This window comes from Rhamphochromis longiceps, linkage group LG23, assembly GCF_057381845.1.
Source record: "Rhamphochromis longiceps isolate RC_006_pf linkage group LG23, R_longiceps_female_GT1.1, whole genome shotgun sequence".
In the NCBI taxonomy this organism is placed as follows: Eukaryota; Metazoa; Chordata; class Actinopteri; order Cichliformes; family Cichlidae; genus Rhamphochromis; species Rhamphochromis longiceps.
In genome coordinates this window covers 47,012,668-47,034,217 of record NC_140578.1, presented here as the reverse complement: position 1 = coordinate 47,034,217, position 21,550 = coordinate 47,012,668, and the positions used below count along the sequence as shown (strand labels likewise).

General features: G+C 42.8%; 1 protein-coding gene across 1 annotated transcript; it reads left to right on the top strand.

The window, feature by feature from the left end:
• Positions 1 to 9,698: 9,698 nt before the first annotated feature.
• Positions 9,699 to 11,634, top strand: LOC146642943 (uncharacterized). Its single transcript, XM_085399141.1, has 2 exons — positions 9,699 to 10,032; positions 10,489 to 11,634. The coding sequence occupies exons 1-2, from the start codon at positions 9,855 to 9,857 to the stop codon at positions 10,986 to 10,988; spliced, it is 678 nt and encodes a 225-aa protein (XP_085255267.1). The 5' UTR covers positions 9,699 to 9,854; the 3' UTR covers positions 10,989 to 11,634.
• Positions 11,635 to 21,550: the final 9,916 nt, after the last annotated feature.

The following is a 21,550-nucleotide window of genomic DNA, read 5'->3' as shown; positions in this document are numbered from 1 at the left end:
GCTGCATTTGAAATGTGTTGTTTTTTTCTCATAGACACTGTCAACAGAACCCAAGCCGACCTGAAATGGTAGCTTCAGTGAACACATGGTTGAACAATGCTTGAGGCCAGTATTGGGGAAGCAGCAAAATACCTTTGCAAAATGTGACTTTTTATTTCATGTTCAAGAAAACCTTATGGGATTACCAGAATTTCTCCCCATCTTATGATTTGTAACAGGAAACAGCTGTTAGTAAAGAGTGTTCAATGGTCACTTTTTCAAGCCTGCTCTATAACGTTATTACTCCTTCTTGTTGAATAAACACATGACCAGTACGTTATTTCTTAAGTCTGATAGTGTTTGTCTACAATGGGGGGGCTTCAAAGCTGCTTGGAGATGAAGAGTGGCTACCACATTACAATCAGACATCAGACCAAGTGGGAAACAAATTGTTAGAGTTGTAGAGTTCGCAAGAAATAGCAAATTGAGAGAATCCTGAACATATCAGCTGCTACTGGAGTGAAAGGAAGTGAAGGTCAGTGATTAGTTGATGCCAACCAGGTATCTGAATGCAAACAGTATCAGTTCCTCCAAGAATCCATGTGCACAAGATATATGGATGAGAGGGCGTGAGAGAGAAAGCAGAAGGCTCCGACCGAAGCCACGAGTAGACGGTAAAAACAAGGTAAAACAGCACACAATCCATCCTGCTGGTCCTTATTAACCCTGAGGCGTCTGCAGCCCAAATGGCTTATTATTCTGCACTTCCTCCAGTTCTACCTCAGAGGCAGATAGACTAGGGCCTGCATACAAACTTAGATTCATTTCAATGTTATTTATATGCTGCAGTATCAAATCACAACAACAGTCACCTACTGGAGCTGTATATTGTAAAAGGCACCCTACAACAATACAGAAAGAACCTCAATCATAAGCACTTGGTAACAGTGGGCAGGAAAAACAGAATGAAACCTCCAGCAGAATCACGCACACATCTGCCATGATGGGTGTGGGTGAGGGGAGGGAGACAGGCCAAAAGACACACTGTGGAAGAGATCCAGAGATTAATAATAACTAATGATTAGATGCAGAGTGGTGTATAAACACAGAGAGAACAAGTGAGCGAGGAAGATGCTCAGTGCATCATGGGAAGCCCCCTGGCAGCCTAGGCCAATAGACTATGTGCACGTTAGCATATGCTACTTCCGGTGCGGAAACTCCTGTGGGGAGCTTTGTTTCCAGTGTCCTAGTCACGCCTGGTTTACGGTCCAAAACAAGTTAAGCAAATGATTGAATCAAGCGGCGATTTACATTTCTATAGATGTCTCGGGCATTTACCCAATATATCTGTAAATGATGTTCATCGACTTGTCGATATTTTTCCCCTGCGCCTCAGAGCAAAAGAGAAAAGGGATTCAAATGTTTCTCAGTATCTGTAAACAGCGGTCCCTCGTTTATCGCGGGTGTTATGTTCTAAAAATAACCAGCGAGAGGTGAAATCAAGGAGCCAATTTTATTTTTTGACGGTGCAAAGCGTTTGGTGGACATCGTGGACATACAGCACTGCACTTCAGAGTCACACTGCTAGCATCGATGCAGCGATTCTGTACTGTACAGGAGAGACGGAGGAGATCGTCTGCAGCGATCAGGACGCAGGACACAATGTGATGTAAAGAAATATGCATGCTTGCACTAAAAAATCTGCGAAACAGCGAGGTGAAAGGTGAACCGCGTTATAGCGAGGGACCGCTGTAATTTTGAAGGTAAGTCACAACATACCCTTTCTTTCCGTTTTCGAGTTTTGGACATGATTTTGGAGGATATCTTCGCAGTAGCGATTGACCGCAAAGTAAAGATACCGGAAATGTACAACCCCACATCCCGTCTCAAACCAGGAAGTTAGCATTTTCTCGTGCACAGGGTCAATTAACCCTTTCAGACCTACCATAGAACCAAGTCCACCACAGCTTTTCTTTATATTTTTAGATGCTGTAGTGCCAATTTGGGAGTATTTCAAGTTTCTATACATCAATACAATCGTTATATCCCCAATTTTAATAATATGCATGCATTAAGTCCATAGTAACTACATAAATTGCAAATAAAGTGCAATAAATTGCAAAAAAATTGAAAATCATCTTTGTTTTTTTTACACATATTTCTAGTTAGAGAAATTTCAGAGGTAAAAAAGTTGCACAAAATAATTTCCAACCACATAAATTTATTTTGAGTGTCTTCATAGTTTTATTTTTGAGATACACCAATTTTTATATACTGCAGGAAAAACAAAAGTAAATATTATAATGCATATTTGCAAAAAAACCCCAAAAAACAGCATGTGCATCTAAATAAGCTATATATCTTTGTAATTGCCCTATAGGAAAAAAAACGTCCAGTTTTGGTCAGGTAATGGCGGACATCAGATAGATTGTGCTGACGTTTAGTAGGAAGTGTTATGAACAGCTCATCAGATCAGAAAGCGTGTTTCTGGAATATAATATGTTTGTTGCTGCAGATGCTTTTTACACAGGGTTAAAGTGCAACTAAGGGAGGGTTCAGGGTCACCACTGCGATCCCTATAATCTTTATCAAAAAGAAAAGTTTTAAGCCTTGCTTTGTCCACTAACCTTTTGGCCTCGTCCTAAAAGAGAGCTGCTCTCTCTCCCGTTCCAGATTACCACACCTGATTGCTACAGCTGAGCAGCATCAAGATCGTCTGTGGAACCGCATATAGAGCTCCAGCAACAAATACTTTGCTCTTTCTTTTGGCGCTTGGAAGTGTGTGCCTGCCTGCTATCGCTGTTTTGCTTTGGTTACTGGAAGCCAAAGGTGGGAAATATGTGAGACCTAGTTTGTGTTGCTATGTAGTCATGGTATTTTGAAGTTGTAGGGGTTCGCTGCCATTTCTTTTTTATGTAAACCGTTTCTTTAGACCCTACAATAATACATGCAGAGAGAAACCCAACAATCATACGACCCCTCAAGAGCTTGGCGACATTGGGAAGGAAAACCTCCCTTTTAACAGGAAGAAAGTGGCTGTTTATAAAGACATATCTGTGGGATATTATGAATTATTTTTTTCTCTAATGGTAAAAATTCTATTACTAGTTGAGTTTAAAGGAATACTTAGTTCAACACAAGTCTGACTCTTTTTTGGACTGACCTGACGGATCCAACGTATAGTGACTGTCATGGTTCTGAGTTTGTTTTGTATGTTGCCGATGACATTTTCCACTAGTTAATCTTGAGTTTATTCTTTCCATGTTCCTGAGTTCCCTTTGTTTCTTGTCCTTTAGGTTGCACTTGTGTTGCCTGTGTCTCTTATGTCTCTTTCCTTCCGTGTCTTCCTCTTTCTCTCTCCCTCCATGTTCCTCTATGTTTCTCTGTGTTCCTCACCCTCTCGCTCCATGCCTTAGTCATGTCTGTGTCTCCCTTACTGGTACCCATGTTCTCCTCCCTGTGGTTCATCCTTTGTCTCCTCAGTCTGTCATACACTGTCTTTCCTCTGTTCAGTTGTCAAGCGTACATGTCCTTGTCTGGGTTTCAGCCACTTCCTGTTTTATTTTGACAGTCCCTTGTCTCATGTGTATTGTGTTCACCAGCTCGATAGCAGACCGGGAGGTCAAGGAGCCCGGCGAGAACAGCAGACTCCCGCACATCGTTTTCAAACCCCCCACGGTCTTTCACTACTCAGGTTAAACATGATGTATAAGCCACTTAGATAACTTCGAAATGTTAATGTTTGGTTAGTTTCAGTGTTTATTTGTTCTGAGTAAATCGGTTTGGCTGAGATTAGCTGACTCTGGATTAAATCTAACATTAAAAATATTTTAATTCAGGAAACATTTTCACCGGGAACAAAAACAGCATCTTAGTACATGGAGATTCTGAAGGCTGCTTCAAAAATGATCAGATTCTTTTAAATATTTTTTTCAGTTCTCTTCCAAACCCCAGCAGCTGTCTGTCATTTTTGAGTGTCCACCAGGGGCGGAGCGTGGGGGTGGCTTACTGGGCTTAAGCCCGGGTTGTTTTGTCAGAGGCCCGGGGTCTTTTGGAGTGTAATTTTTTCATAGTTAGATGCCTGGCTGACAACTGTATAAAACAAAAAGTACACACAATATTCGAAGCACATAGTGCACACTGTGGGAATTTACGACTGTGCGTGAATCCCCCCTGATATTGGTATGATCCGAGCTCAGGCACTAAGCGACTGAGCAAGAGGGCGGGGCAGCTGCTGCCTGTGAGTGCGCTGTTGGAGGTTGGAGAGACAGAGCTAGCCATACTAAGGAGAGCTTAAGTTTGACCAGGTACCAAAGCAAATCATTCGTACCGTACAAATAATGTAAATATGACGGTGCATCACGAAAGATATCAAACTGATCACTTGACCAATATTACCTTACTTGCTCTTCAAGTGACTCAACAAATGGCGAAATGACAAGCCGAACAAATGCTATTTTTTTAGAGAGTCTTAGCTTACGTGTGTTTATTTCATATTTTCAGTTCTTACCCTCCCCGACTAAATCGGTTTCAGTTATGTACTGAAATATAAGAATGGACATTAGAGGGTTCTTTCAAAGAAAAAACTCAGGTAAATGTTATTTTATATATTATGCTTTGTATGTTGTTCAGTATATTTCTATGCAAAACAAGAGGGGTTTCAGTACACAGCAGGATATTCACATTTGTAACCAGATATTTACACTTTAGGGAGAAAACATTTTTACTGTACAACATCAATTTAGAGTAAACTTTTATTTTAGACAAATATTGAAATATCTTTTGAATTAAATGTCAGAATAAAGAGAGAGAGATCGGTCTATTTATTATCTCTTTCATCAAATGTAGGAGTACATGTACACTAAGTTTATTGTTAAATAATAAGAAACTCCAGACGATTCCATTCTGAGCTGAAGAAGCTTCTGATTGGTTCGTAGAGTCCATGTGAGTAAACTGGTGGCACAGCTGTGGATGCATATAAGGCAAAACACAGAGCCTGTTTCTGTGACATGGGAACATCAAGAGATGTCAACAAAACACCAGGAACAGAACTGTGGAGCTGCATAAGTGTGGCTCAAGTTTGAATACAATTTGGTGCCATTTACAATTAAGAAATACAGACAGTTTCTCTCTTTACTCTTAAAGTTAACAAATATAAATTAAACATTTAGTCTAATTTGAGGTTTTACCTTAAATAAGTGTTTGTGTTTTTATCTGAAGAGCATGTAAATATCTGGTTTCAACTGTATATTTGATGATGTTGGTGTTTGGTTTGATTCTCAGCACAAAGAGGGAGAGAGAGGGTGAGAGAGGGAGATGGAGAGGAGAATGAGGACAGAAGAGAAATGGAACAAGAACCAGGTGAGACAGACATGTTAGTCAAATGGTTGTTTGCCAAAACATCAGAACATGTATCTCGTACCTAGTGTATCTTTTTAGGTTTGTTATTTTTCAAATTCTATATTTATTAAGTTATGCAAACTTATTTGCACAACAAGGCTAATTAGTTATATAAACTTTTGTGAATCTAAATAGAGTACTTTGGTAGAATTAAAAATAATATGGCGGACTTCCGGTTTAGGTGACTATGGCGTAGGTCGCACCGAGCGTAGCTCCTGCAGAGTCTAGTTATTATCTAGCATTTCCAGGCACATTTTGACGGGTTTTTTCTTTTTGTTTAGTTCCGAGACAAGACTGTTTTTGCTTTTTGTGTTTACAATGTCGCGTAAGGTTAATAAGAGCGCAAGCACCTCTCAGCCGAACTTGCGGCCTGCTGCTAACACTGCATCCCCGCCTCGTGGTAAAACTTCGCCACTGCCTGGGTCACCCGACACGCTGCTCGTCGATACGGAAAAATTCACGAAGGCTGAACTCCTCTCTGAACTTCGTGAAGAAATTTCAGCACTGTTTAAAAAGGAACTGACGACAGCGTTTGCGGAGAATCTCACGTCTATCAGGTCCGACATACAGCAACTAAAAACGGACCTTTCCTCAGATATAACTACCATGCGGCAGGAATTCGCTGGCCTCAGGAGCACAGTTACGGAGATGGAACAGTCTCTCTCCACATGCACGGATGATATTGTCCACCTCCAAGCCAAAGTGGATGCTGTAGAATAAGGAGGGGATGTTTTTCTCATTATCATTTAATATTTTAATATGGCATTATTAGTTCATTAGAAGTATATAACCAGCTTTGCATTAAGCATAAATTGAAGTTTTTGACCTTACATTATTCTTTGCATTACAGTGATGGTGATAACTTTAGTTTGATCTTTTCTTACAGGTACCAGAATAATAACATGATTTTCCATTGCAGATGTAACCATGATCATTCCATACACATTGCAGTTTGTTGCTTATTCTAGAGTTGTGCTCAAGGTAATTAAAGGTTAAAAGCTACAGCCAGCGCGAGTCTGGCTGATCTATGGAGGGCAAAGGCTTTGAGCTTGGAAGGCCGCACGCGCTTACACAGCACTTATAAGATGTTATTCTTGGTGATTTTGTGCTTAGTCATGTTTTAATATGTTTTAAGTAGAAGTAGCTGATCCAGCAATATTCATTTAATATTATAGACTTGATTTAGAGCAATACACACTGATGGTCTTAATAAATGAAAGAGTCCTTGTAGCTGCCATGTTGTGTCTTAGCAGGGTACAGACGGTTCCAGGAGACGGGGGCAGTCAGCGTCTGCCCTCGGGAAGGAGACAATGTTATTCTTTGTGTTAAATAAAATTGTCAACATTGATTGTATTACACCTGTCACTACGCATGAGGGGGCGTTCTAATACCCTGATTTCATAAAACTATGGTGATGTGTTTTTTGAGATGAGATCTGAGACTGTCTGCATACAGTGTCCATCTCCCACGTGTGTGTGATCATTAAATCATCGTTTGACTCAACCCGACCGGACCAGTGTTGTTATTGTGGGTTTTTCCTCTGGTGTCCATCCCCAATATTTTTGAACCTTAACATTTTGGGGGCTCGTCCTGTGGTATTGGGGTGGACGTGCGAGGTGTGGACGGTCTGAGGTGGTCGAGCGGACAGGCACGGACCAGGGATCTGATGTGAGTGAGCTCCGCGGGTGCTTCTAAAGGTAAGGCACTGCCTGTTGAGTTGATTCCCAAATTGTGCCAAATTGGGCTGCATTAAATTAAAAGTTTACTCACTGACGTTGCTGGTGGGTGTCTGTTTTGATTTTGATGAGAATCACCGTGTGTTATGCAGTTAAAGTTGCTTAAGAGTATTTAATGAAGTTGAAGAAATAGGAACGTAATAATGTTGGGTTTGAGTCCCTGGATATTGAGTTAAAGGCTCAGGTAGTTTGGTAGGGAATTGGCTAGGTATATTTTAGAAAATTAGACCAGAAACTGTTCCAGAAGTAACAGATACTGTTTAATTGGTCGTAAAAAAGTTATCTTTCTTCGGTTGGACCCGTTATGGTAAAATTTGTCGAAATTGTGTAGGTGAAAATTATTATAGGACGGCACCAGAAGTTGCTAAGAAGCGCATAGCCCGGAGGTTACGCTCCCTCCTGGCCGTGGACGCGCGGCTTTGACCTGTCGGCGAACAGGGATAGTTCAGTTTGGCTTAACTGTGGGGTACAGGGCATCCCGGAATCAAGCTAGGAGTTAGAATCTCCTCACCGTTTTAAATGGTGTCATGTGCTTTTTTGGATACTGTTAAATTGAGTTAGGGACTTTAGAAATTAGACCAGAAACTGTTCCAGAAGTAACAGATACTGTTTGATTGATTACAAAAAAGTGAGACTTTCTTCGGTGAGACCCGTTATTTTAAATTTGTCGAAATTTGTTAGGTGCTAAATCTGTCTGGCCTTGCAGTGATTGTAAATATAAGACGTCTTTTGTAATATAAAATAATAGAATTCTATCTGAGCTTTGTGTGACCCTGTGTGTGATGAGAGCGCAGCTGCAGCGCTGCGAGCTATTTTTAGACGGTGTGAACATGCAAATGAGCGGGTGGCTGGGAGGAGAACGGAGCTTTTCACTTCCTGCCCAGAGTGTGTGTGAGCCTTAGAAGCAGAAGGCTTTTTATTGCTGAAAGCCTGTAAATAAGCTGCTGGTTTTGATGTTATAACAATATAAATGGCTTTTGATTTATTGTTGTGAATATGTGCTTTATGAACTCACTTGTTTGTTGATTTATGTAATGTAAAAAGCATTTAAGACTGAGTAACCTCAGTTTTTGAGGAGGATAAGAGAGCGTTCCTAGATCAGAGTGAGCTGCTGTAAGTCAATCGAAAACAATTTAATTAAATCTTAAATATTTTACACTGATAACACAACTGATCTTAAGCCATACCTTTAAATAAGTAAAGTTCATGAAGTTTTCTGAGCTGCCATGACACAGAGAAAGTGGAGTGTTTTACCCTGAAAGGATGAAATGATGCTCTGCCTTTGTTGTCAAGTTCAAACATAGGCCGTAAATAAATATGAGCCACTAATAAGCGTGACATAATTAATAATTTCAAATAATAAAGCACATTGGGTGAGTGACCCAGATAACAATAATTTATGAGCACGCAATAAAGTGGACCTGTTAGAACCCCTTTGACATTTGTCCCTTCAACAATAAATGATTATATTGTGTCCCATGCACTAAACAGTCCCATTTAATACTGTTAAATCGTGTTTAAATAGAATACAAGCAAACATGCCTGTGCTCTATTTTGCAACCTGTAACATACAAATTGCAGAGGAAGAGGGTCGGCTGGAGGTGACCTGTAAATGTCACATAGTGACTGAGGAAGGTGTTTCACCTTATGAGATGACAGTGTGGTCCGAGATTGAGCTGTATGAGCTAAATGCCTATATACAACGTTGCCTATTTCTATTTCGAGGCTTAAAGGAGATAACTGAGAATGAAAATGATCCAAATTGGGAGCCCACAGAGGCCGCCCACTTTGCTCAGGCTATGGTAGAGTCAGTAGTAGACGGTTTTGATTTTGATATGCTTGCTTGGGAAATAATGTAATTATTTCCCAATTAGGTCTCCAAGCGATTAGTAGATTTAAAGGAGACAAATGTGTGCTTGAAAGTGCGTGGTTGAAATTGTGTGTGTGGGTGTGTGTTTGAAAGGCTTTGAAACATTGGTTTGATTTGAATAAAGCTAATCACAGTATTATGGTTTGACATTGAAGTAGAGCGAGCGATACAGCTAATTATTGAGGAGTTTGGATTTAATTGGTCCATTGCTCCCTCGCTCGGTAAATAACACGGTGAATTTGTCAGTTTGTGAGCAAACATGATATTGCTTTGGAGCAATTTTCTGTGAAAAATTTAAGGCTGTGTGAATGCATTCGAGCTGTGTTATTGTTTTGTGCCCCAAAGTGAATGTGCAGTGTGTATGAGTTTATAACATTTATATTACAGAGTAAAAAGTGGTCATTAAAAGTGAATATTGAAAGAGGCTTGGTTAAGTTTTGACACACTGCGTTGGCTGTGTGTCTTACCAAGCAGATCACAAGGAGACAGTGACCCTTGGAGGAGCGAAAGTAATTCTGAAAGCTAACAGGCAGACATTGCGGAGTGATCCAGAAGGAGGAGCCGTATAACGTCACAAAAAGGAGGTGAGCATTATAAAATGCAAAGCTCACTCCCAAGGAACCAGCATGGTGGAAAAAGGAAACCAGAGAGCAGACGAAGCCGCAAAGGAGGCCGCAGGCTACAAAGGACGGAGACAAATGATACAGGTAACTCCAGAAGAGGAGAGATCTGTTGACTTGATTGAGGAAGTCAAACAGGCCCAGGAGGAGGCATCCCCAGAGGAAAAGGGGGTGTGGAAAAACAAAGGAGCCTGGCAGGATGGACATTTGTGGAGGGGGCCAGACGGGCGCCCCGTGCTGACAGCCAAAATGGCAGAACAGAAGGTGGATGAAGCCCACGGACTTGCCCACGTGGGGAGAGCCCAGATGGAAAGAAATTTGTGTCATTGGTGGCATCCTGAGCTGCGAGGAATGATAAGGGAGAAGGCCAGGATGTGCTTAATCTGTGGGGCACACAATCCTAAGCCAGCAGTAAAACCGGAAGTGGGTAAGTTTCGGCCCCCTGAGAGGCCGGGAGAGGAGATTGTTATTGATTTCACTGATATGATTGATTCTGGGCCTGGCGGTGTAAGATATTTGTTGGTGTGTGTTGACGCTCTGACCGGCTGGCCAGAGGCCTGGGCTACAAAAAAGGAGGATGCTAAGACTGTCGTTAAGTGTTTAATCAATCATTACATTCCCCGTCATGGGTTCCCGAAAAGAATTAGATCAGATAATGGAACCCATTTTAAAAATCAAGATTTGGAAAAAGTAGAAAAAATGTTGGGCGTCCAGCATAAATTTGGAACGGTCTATCATCCTCAGTCTCAGGGGAAAGTAGAAAGAATGAACCTAAATTTGAAAAACAAATTGGCAAAAATCTGCGCGCAAACAGGGCTAAATTGGGTCGCAGCCCTGCCGGTTGCGTTGATGACCATAAGATGTTCTGTTAATCAATCCACAGGTTTTACACCATACGAGCTGTTTCCGGCACCTTGGACGGTGGGCTCGGTTGAACGGGACAAAAAGGGGAACCGGTCCCACGCAGACTACTGGAACGAGCTAAAGGCGCTAGTGTCCAGTTTCACGAAACAGGCGGCTTGTAAAGGGCCCACAGGAGAAGGAGAGGTCCCCGACGCGAAAACAGTGTGGCTGAGAGTCATCAAACGAAAGTGGAAGGAGCCCCGCTGGACTGGTCCATATGAGGTATCGGCTCGGACGGCGACAGCGGTCCAACTGAAGGGGAAAGGCGACACCTGGTATCACTGGACGCAGTGCGCGGCCGCGCACGAGGGCTTGGTGGGGAAGGATCAATCTCCACCCAACACAGGTGAAATTGAGCGGCAGAATAAACCCTCACACCTGTGCAACGGGCCGACCGGTGGTCTACCCGGAAGGTCGAAGAAAGAAGAGCAGTCAAGGAGGAGATCGCCGCGCCAACGAAAAGGAGCGGTACCACACTGAACACCTAAAACAAGAGAGAGGCTCTGATAAAGGGCTTTGAACTTTTTACTACACCATAACATTCACATACCACCATGCCATCACAACAATTAGACACTGGTGATGAAAGAAGAGTTTCAAAAGCCATCACAATGTTCAAAATTATTATGAGTTTGATGTTAACTATGTTGCTAATCATGGCTATTTGTTTTTTGATTTGTTTGTTGCAGACCGACCCGGGAAACCAGTCTGAGCATGGAGGCCATGCCAGTCCGGCGTTGTTTGATACACCAAGTACATCACGCGTGGTCCATAGTGATTTAAGGTTGCGGGCAAGAGTGAAGCGCGAGGTCTCTGGTAAAAAGGATGAGTGTCTCAGCACATATGGTGGTTTAGAATTAGATTATGTTATTGGCGCCACAACTTCCTTTACGTTTGATCTGTGTGATGTTGTTAATTGCAGGGACGTCGGCAGTGCTTGGAGGGGATACAATGTGTGGGTCTGTTGGGATTATTCAGTGAGTACGCACTGCGAGAGGGGAAATCGTCCTTATGACAGCTGGTGCCGTAATTGGGACCAGGTAAGGGGTTACACTGGGCAAAATTGGGAACCGTTAGAATCAGGATCAGAAAACGGGCTTAAACTACAGAGGGATTTTAGCCCCTCTGGAAACACGTTAACTTTATCATTGGGGAATTGGCATCGCAAACAATCTATGTATTTGGTTCTGGGGGTGGAAACAGCGGGGGTTGATCCAAAAGGGTTAATTAAAGTTAATTTCCTAGAAAAAACTAATCGTGTACCGTCAGGTAGAGAAGAAATGACAACTCGTGTGATTGCCAGCCCCACCAGCTCTGTTGCATCTTTTACAGGGCAGGAGGGGAGCGGGTCGTCGGAAGCTACACCAGAGGAGCACGAACCAAGGGAGAGGCGAGTAGTGTCGGTGGACTACACCACCCTGAAACCTCAGGATTTGATTGAACGCGCTACCGGGTTCAGTGACAGTAACATCTGGCTGGACTGGATAGCCCAAAATGCTAGAGAACAAAAAGTGGCTAATTGTGTAGCCTGCGCTTCGGCAAGGCCGCGTTTATTTATAGAGCCTGCACCTCTGCATCCAGAGGATCAGTGGGGCTATAATTGTATGTTGCAAATAACTAGAGGAGCTGTGAATACGGGGAACTGCACTGTGTTGTCCAGTCTATTTCCCCCTATTGGCAAGCTCACGCAAGTAGGGCCGTTTATGCCCCGGAATGATAATTATACGTGCTTTAAGTTTACCACAGATAAAGTTAAATATCGGTTGGGGGAAATTGACCCCAGTTGGTGTTCGGTCACCCAGATTGGGAGGACCACCAACAATGTGAGTGATGCAGCCACCCTAATTGGGACTTGGGCTAGGAGCGGGCTGTATTACTATTGCGGGCACAGGACTCTATTGGTCAGAGTTCCTCTCGGGAGCGTGGGGACATGCGCGATGGTGAGACTAGGAGCGCCACTTATGCTAATCGGAAATAAGGTAAAATCAATTCCCTCACACAATACGCGCACTTTGGCAGCCAGGCGCAAAAGACACATTTTGAGGAAGAGAGGAATACATGACATAAATGTTTATGACCCTAGAATGAATTCCCCCACCTGGATCGACTCCATTGGAGTGCCCAGGGGGGTTCCAAATGAATTTAAACTTGTTGACCAAATAGCAGCCGGGTTTGAAAATATTCCAATAATTTCTGCTTTCTTTCCAGTGACCCCAAACAAGAATGTAGATAGGATTAATTATGTTCATTACAATGTACTGAGGCTCTCTAACCTGACCAGAGACGGCATGGAGGGGTTGGCGGAGCAGGTGGGTCCGACCTCGTTAATGGGAGTGCAGAATAGAATGGCCCTTGACATGTTGTTAGCGGAAAAAGGGGGCGTGTGTTCTATGTTTGCCGACCAGTGTTGCACCTTTATTCCAAACAATACTGCTCCAGATGGGTCGGTAACCAAGGCTCTGGAGGGCCTAAAGAGCCTTTCTGAAACTATGCATGATCACTCCGGTGTTGGTAATCCGTTAGAAGGCTGGCTGACCTCAGTGTTCGGACGGTGGAAGGGGGTTATCGCTTCGGTCATGTTTTCTTTGTCTGTTGTGGTGGGTGTTATGGTTATTTGTTGTTGTCTCATCCCTTGTGCCAGAAGAATGTTCAAAAGTATGTCTGTGAGGGCAGTGGACCCTGGAGTCATTACTCCAATGTCCATGATGCCAATGATGCATGTGGAACTGAATGTGTAGGCCAAGGAGGGACACAACTGTTTGTGACCTCTGGATTCTCCAGAGGTCAACAGAGGGAATTGTAGAATAAGGAGGGGATGTTTTTCTCATTATCATTTAATATTTTAATATGGCATTATTAGTTCATTAGAAGTATATAACCAGCTTTGCATTAAGCATAAATTGAAGTTTTTGACCTTACATTATTCTTTGCATTACAGTGATGGTGATAACTTTAGTTTGATCTTTTCTTACAGGTACCAGAATAATAACATGATTTTCCATTGCAGATGTAACCATGATCATTCCATACACATTGCAGTTTGTTGCTTATTCTAGAGTTGTGCTCAAGGTAATTAAAGGTTAAAAGCTACAGCCAGCGCGAGTCTGGCTGATCTATGGAGGGCAAAGGCTTTGAGCTTGGAAGGCCGCACGCGCTTACACAGCACTTATAAGATGTTATTCTTGGTGATTTTGTGCTTAGTCATGTTTTAATATGTTTTAAGTAGAAGTAGCTGATCCAGCAATATTCATTTAATATTATAGACTTGATTTAGAGCAATACACACTGATGGTCTTAACAAATGAAAGAGTCCTTGTAGCTGCCATGTTGTGTCTTAGCAGGGTACAGACGGTTCCAGGAGACGGGGGCAGTCAGCGTCTGCCCTCGGGAAGGAGACAATGTTATTCTTTGTGTTAAATAAAATTGTCAACATTGATTGTATTACACCTGTCACTACGCATGAGGGGGCGTTCTAATACCCTGATTTCATAAAACTATGGTGATGTGTTTTTTGAGATGAGATCTGAGACTGTCTGCATACAGTGTCCATCTCCCACGTGTGTGTGATCATTAAATCATCGTTTGACTCAACCCGACCGGACCAGTGTTGTTATTGTGGGTTTTTCCTCTGGTGTCCATCCCCAATATTTTTGAACCTTAACAATGCGATGTCAAAGGAGTTGGCCAAATTGGAGAATAAATGCGAGGATTTGGAGTCCAGGTCTCGCCGCAATAATATACGCATTGTTGGTGTGCCAGAGGAGAACGTCCTGTCCGCTACAGATGTGTCCGTGCTGTTGATGGAGGCATTTCAGCTTGGGAAGGAGCCGCTTGTAGACAGAGCCCACCGAACTTTGGCCCCCAAACCTAACACCGGTGAACGCCCCCGTGCTATGGTTGTGAAGCTGCACTATTACGCGGACTGTGCTAGGATTCTCCAGAAGGCCAGGGAGCTGCAGAGGGTGCAGATAAATAATATGACCATTTCTGTGTTCCCCGACCACACCGCTAAGACAGCGCGGGCCCGTGCGGCTTTCAATGAGGTCCGTCGCCAGCTTCACGGCATCCAGGGAGTCCGATTTGGGATCCTCTATCCGGCAAGACTGCGGATCACTTATCAAGGAATGCAGCGCGACTTCGTCTCGCCAGATGAGGCCAAGGAATATATTAAGACAATAACCACGCGATAAAAAATATAGCGGGACAATGTTTGTTTGTTTGAAATAGCGCATGATCCAAATCCAAACCTCATTGTGGTAAGCTAAGTTTGTTACTCTGCCAAACACTTGTTTTGTTTTACCTGTCTAATAGTAAAATATAATTGGGTTATTTTTATTTTATTTGTGCCTTTTAATCTATTGAGAAAAGACTCTGTTGGAGCTTTGGTTTGACACGGTTCGTTTCGTAGTCGGGAGCGTTTTTGTTTAGATTGCTCCGGGTGGGAGCGTGCACTGCCGTCTCCATCGTTTGGGGATGGGGGCTTTTGCTGTGCAGGGGGGAGGCGGGTGGGTGTGTTTGACGTGTTATTATTATTTTTATTCTGAAGCTGTACTTCTGTTGTTGTGGGTTTGCGTTGTGTGTTTGTGTGAGTGTGTTTTTCCACTTGTTCTTTCTTTGGGGGTGAAGAAATAAGTATTTTCTCTTTTATCTTTCTGCAATGACCAGTACTTCAGGTCAGTCCTTAGGCAATTGTGGGATTAGATTTTTAACTTGGAATGTCAAAGGTATGAATAGCCCAATTAAACGATCTAAAATATTCTCGCATCTTAAACGTTTAAAGAGTGATGTAATGTTTTTGCAAGAGACCCATTTGCGAAATCGGGATCGTCTTAGGCTCAGGTGCCCATGGGTGGGTCATACTTTCCATTCAATGTTTAATTCAAAAGCCAGGGGGGTGGCGATCTTAATAAACAGAAGGGTACAGTTTACAGCCTCTGAGATTAAAGCTGACAAAAACGGGAGATATTTGGTTGTTGTAGGCACCATGTACAATGTACCCGTCCTCTTAGTCAATGTGTATGCGCCAAATTTTGATAATCCAGGTTTTACAGATGCACTTTTGAGTAGTCTCCCTTCCCTTGATACTCATCTTTTGATATTGGGTGGTGACTTAAACTGTGTTATTGATCCTGCCTTAGATCGCTCGAATCCTCGGACCCTGACCCAATCCTCTATGTCCAAGTCTATTTCAGAGTTTATGTCTCAGAATGGTTTTGTAGATCCCTGGAGGTTTTCTAACCCTACTACCAGAGCGTACTCTTTCTTTTCTCAGGTACATCAGTCCTTTTCGCGGATTGATTATTTTTTTGTGGACGGTTCCCTTATTCCAAAAGTACTGTCATCTACATATCATCCTATTGTCATTTCCGATCACGCACCACTTAGCGTTGACATCAAGCTCATAGCCCGGTCCTCTTTTTCCTCACCCTGGAGATTTAACTCTTTGTTGCTTTCGGATGAGGGGTTTGTTACCTTTATCAAATCCGCAATTGATGAATTTATGGTGTTTAACGACAGCGATACTGTTACGAGGTCATTACTTTGGGAATCTCTTAAGGCATATGTGCGTGGGCAAATAATTTCTTTCTCTGCCCATTCCACTAAAAGCCACAAAGCCAAACTTCAAACTTTGACTACGCAAATTTGTGACATAGATAGACAGGTTGTTGACAGTCCCACTCCTGATTTGCATAAAAGACGACTTGACTTGCAGACCGAATTTGATTTACTTTCTACGGCAGATGCTGAACATCTCTTACTTCGTGCACGTGCGACTTATTATGAACATGGTGATAAGCCCAGAAGGCTTTTGGCCCATCAGTTAAAACGTCAGGCCTCTTCTCGATTAATTTCTCAAATTAAAGATGCGGCAGGCAACTTGGTCTCTGATTCAAAGGAAGTCAACGAGGTGTTTAAGACGTATTATTCCTCCCTATATGAATCTGAATCTGCTGCTGACGCCTCTGAGATGGATTCCTTTTTTAACGGTCTTATAATGCCCACTGTCGATCCTGTTATAGCTGAACAATTAGATGCCCCTTTTAGGTTGGATGACATTGTGCATGCAATCAAGACCATGCACAATAGTAAGGCACCAGGACCTGATGGGTTTTCAGTTGAATTTTTAAAAACATTTAAGATAAGATAAGATAACCTTTATTAGTCCCACACGTGGGAAATTTGTTTTGTCACAGCAGGAAGTGGACAGTGCAAAAGTTATGAGGCAAAAATTAGAATACAATAAGAATAAATACAGTACACAACTGTACAGAATAGAATAAAATAAAATACTATATACAGTAGAATAAAATAAAATAAATATACAATAAGACAAGTTTGTAGACAAGTTAGCCCCACTACTTCTTTCAGTGTATAATGAATCTTTTGTACGTGGTCTATTGCCCCCTACATTGTCTCAAGCACTAATTACTGTTCTCTTAAAGAAGGGTAAGGATCCTACGTCTTGCACCTCGTATAGGCCTATTTCACTGCTGAATGTTGATGTTAAAGTCTTGGCTAAAATTTTAGCAATTCGCCTTGAAAAGGTTCTTCCTACTTTTATTTCAGATGAACAGAATGGCTTTATTAAAGGCCGCCAGCTGTTCTTTAATGTCCGCACGCTTTTGAATGTCATTCTCTCCCAACACTCGACCACTAATTCAGAAGTAGTTATCTCACTTGATGCTGAGAAAGCTTTCGATCGTGTGGAGTGGAGCTTTCTCTTTGCGGTCTTGCAAAGATTTGGTTTCAAGGACAGATTCATTTCATGGATTCGACTGTTGTACAAGGCACCCCAAGCCAGTGTCTATACAAATGGTGTTTCCTCTGGCTACTTCTCATTGTCACGCGGCACGAGACAGGGTTGCCCCCTGTCCCCCCTACTTTTTGCTATTGTAATTGAACCCCTATCTATAGCTTTGAAGGCTCTTCCTCATTTTCGTGGTATTTCCCGGTCAGGCCTTGACGTAAAATTGTCTTTATATGCAGATGACCTGCTTCTATATGTTTCTGATCCCTTATCTAGCATACCATCGATTGTGTCTCTATTAAACAAGTTCGGCTCTCTGTCAGGTTACAAAATAAATCTTCTTAAAAGTGAATGTTTCCCCATAAATTCTTTAAGTCTTACACTTAAACAATCTGACATTCCTTTTAGACTTAGCCCTGCCGGCTTTAAGTATTTGGGAGTTAACGTGACTCGTACTTTGTCTTCTCTATACTCTTCCAATTTCTCCCCTTTAATGACTCAAATTCAATCAGATTTTCAGAGATGGAAATCGCTACCTTTGTCCCTAATTGGTCGGATCAATGCTGTAAAGATGAACATTTTGCCTCGATTGTTATTTCTGTTTCAGAGTATTCCTATATTTTTACCTAAAGCTTTTTTCAAAAAGTTAGACCAGCTAGTTACATCGTTTTTGTGGGGAGGGAAACACCCCAGGGTGAGGAAATCATTATTACAGAGACTGACATTTGATGGTGGTCTTGCCTTGCCTAACTTTTTATTTTACTATTGGTCCTCTCATATTCACAAATTGACCCATTGGCTTGAATCTCAAGAACTGCTGTGGTGCAAACTGGAACGCCTGTCGTGCACTTCCTCATCCTTAGAAGCTTTATTGTTCTCTCCACTACCACTTAAGCCTTCTCATTTCACCCAAAATCCCGTGGTACAGTCTAGTCTAAGGGTCTGGTCACAATTCAGGAGTCATTTTAAGTACATCTCTGCGTCAGTACACATGCCCATCACGCAGAACCATCTGTTTACTCTTGGCCTCATTGATGGTACCTATGTACAGTGGAAGCATCATGGTATTAATACGTTTAAGGATCTCTATAAAGATGGTACTTTCTTAACTTTTTTAGACCTGTGTTCAGAAACAAATCTTCCGGCTACCAATCTATTCCATTATTTTCAGGCGCGGCATTGCACTTCTGCTCTCTTCCCCTCCTACCCTCTTCTTCCAAATGTCCAACCGTGGGAGGAATTCTTATCCCCCTTAAACCCAATAAGAAGTCAATTATATCTTTAATATATAAACAACTTATGGATTTAAATATCCATTCAGTTGCTAAAATTAGGGGGGCTTGGGAGCGGGAGTTAGGAGTAATTTTTTCGGATCAGCAATGGGAGAAGGCAGTATCCAATGTCCGTTATAGTACGTCCTGTGCCAGGTTACAACTTATCCAGTTCAAGGTGTTGTACAGGGTTTACTATTCGAAGTCTCGTCTGTCTGAGATTCACCCACAAGTGATGGATCAGTGTGAGAGATGTCATGCCACCCCATGTGACCTAGGCCATATGTTCTTTCTGTGCCCAAGACTCCATGGCTTCTGGAGTCAGTATTCAGTTATTCTTTCCAAGGCTCTTGGGACCCAGATCTGCATGGACCCTTTTCTAGCTGTTTTTGGGATTCCAGTCAACACTGGTCTAACCGACCCTACACACTTCAAAATTTTAGCCTTTACATCACTTTTGGCTAGACGTTGCATCTTACTCCTTTGGAAATCTTCAAAGCCACCTTCAGTTTCTTTTTGGTTTAGAGATGTGATGTCATTTCTTAAATTGCAAAAGATAGGCCTTGTGGCGAAGGGCAAATACAGAGAATTTTATCGTATCTGGGGGCCCTTCGTAGACTATTGCAAGTCATTACACGCTCTACCAGCTGATTAATATCACATCTCTTCCCCCCCCCCCCCCCCCCCCCCCCTTTTTTTTTTTTTTTTTTTTTTTTTTGTGTGTGTTTTGGGGTTTGTTGTTTGTGTTTGCTTTGGGTTTCTTATTAGGTTTTGTTTTGTTTGTTTATTTAAGCGTGTGTGTGGGTGTGCCTGTGTGTGTGTGTGTTATCGTATCTGTTTATGTAAGAAAAACTAAAAAATATGTGAGGGGAACAGATTGAATTGTCATTGTAAACCACTGTACACTTGTCTCTCAATAAAAATATGAGGAAAAAAAAATAAAATAACATGGCACAAACTTGTGACTCACAAAGACAAATACAGAGGGATCATTAATTAGTAATGATTCTCTTTCTGATCATTCAGAGAGGTCAGGGGAAATCAGGAAAGCAAGAGAAAACCAAAACACAACAGCATCACAGCAGGTGGATTGTTAAGGACAGCTGAAGGAGGTTTACTGGAAGGAGCAGCAGGAGATGATTTAGGAACTCTAGAACGTGATCCAAGACAATGTCCTCCCACAATATCCGCTGAGCCAGTTTGGAGGCCAGCAGAGGGCGTTCAATAAGAGTTGGTTTGAACAGTTTACATGGCTGGAGTATTCTGTTGTGAGGAACTTGGCTTTCTGTTTTTCATGTCGCATTTTTGGGAAGCAGAATACTTTAAAAAAAGATGGCCTCAGTCATTCAGGGTTCTGCAATTGGAAGAGGGCTTTAAATGCCTTTAGGGAGCACGAAAAGAGTTCCAGCCATTCGTCTTCTATGATCTGCCGGCACAGCTTTAAGACCACAAAAAACCAAGGTGACGCTGTTGAGCAACTTAGATCAGCAAGCGCAGCAGAGATTTCAGAGAGACGACAGTATCTCCACAGGATCTTAGCTGTAACAAGTTTCCTTGGAAAACAAGGAATACCATTCTGTGGCCACGGTGGGCAGGAATCCACCAGTCATAATCAAGGCAACTTCCTGGAGTGCTTGAAGCTGCTGAAAACATTTGATCTATTTTTGAAAAATTACAGTCCTTTTTTTAATTTTTTTTAATTTATTTATTATTTTTTTGTGTCCCGTTTGGATCTTTAGCCATCAGAATTGTTGTCTTAAGGCCAAGAAAGATGCCAAGCGGATTTATTTTACCAAGTGGATCATCATGGCCTTGCCATATTGGTCCATTTGATTGACCTTTATTATAATTATGAATTTATTTTATTTTCAGTTGCTACAAACGGGACAGACATGACTGGCGGATAGGACAGGGAGAAAGAATGAAAGAAAGAGAGGGAGAGAAAGAAAACCAAAGGGGAGAAGAGACGGTGAGAAGGGGGGGAAGAAAGAAAAAAAACAAACAAACAAAAAACAAAACACCTGGGTCACCTGTATGGAGAAAAAAAACAGAAGAGAAAGCAAACAACAAAGAGCAACATAATAAAAAAAACGGCACCATCACAATAAACTAGCTAGCAGTAGATATCAGTAGATACTAAATAATAAACGATATTGTGCAGCACGCAAGATAGACAGCGCACAATGTGCTTTGAGGCAGCAGCCAAGAAAGCTGTAGTCCGCGTCTGTGAATACCCGTGTGCACACCTGTGTGCACACCTGTGTGGATCAGCATGCTTGTATTCCAAAGGTTTCTCCATGTAATGATCTGCTAGGGAGTGTGGGGGGGCCATAGCCCCGTCCTCCAGGGTATGAAGCAGGTATGGAGGAGATCAAAACTCCAGACATCCAGAGGCCCCCAGAACACAAGAGACCAAGGAAGACCAACAGAGGGGCAGCCGCGCCACTGTCCCAGAAAGAGCTGAGGAGAGTCCCAGATGAGGGCTCACTCAGCAGCCGCGGAGCAGAAGCCAGGGGGGGTTGCAGTGACGCGCCCGTGAGCTCCGCCGGCAGCCAGCTGCGCCTGAGTGACCGAGCCCCAGGCCGAGAGGCCGGGGGCACCCCACCTCCGAAGTGGCCCGAGCGAGCCCCAGGCTCCAGGCCCCGATAAGTGGCCGCCAAGGAGTGAGCCGGTGTGTACCCGGACGCCCACCCCCAGACACAAAGAACCACCAACGCACCGACACCTGAGGGAGTCCGCCACTGGCAGGGGAAGTGGTGGTGGGGGGAGATAGGCCTCCAAACCTTGGAGGGCCTGAGATGTCCACAGAGAGGTGGCGTCTGATACCCAACCTGACATATAGACACAGACATACAGGCACACACAGACACAAACATCCATTCCCACCCTCATGCTCTCATATGTACTTCACACTCAACCAACGTGGAGACAGACATAAAGAGACGCTGTACACACGATCACACTCCCCAAGCGTACTCTACGAACCGGGTCTAGGTACCCTTGCCCCTGGAGGGGGAAACTGC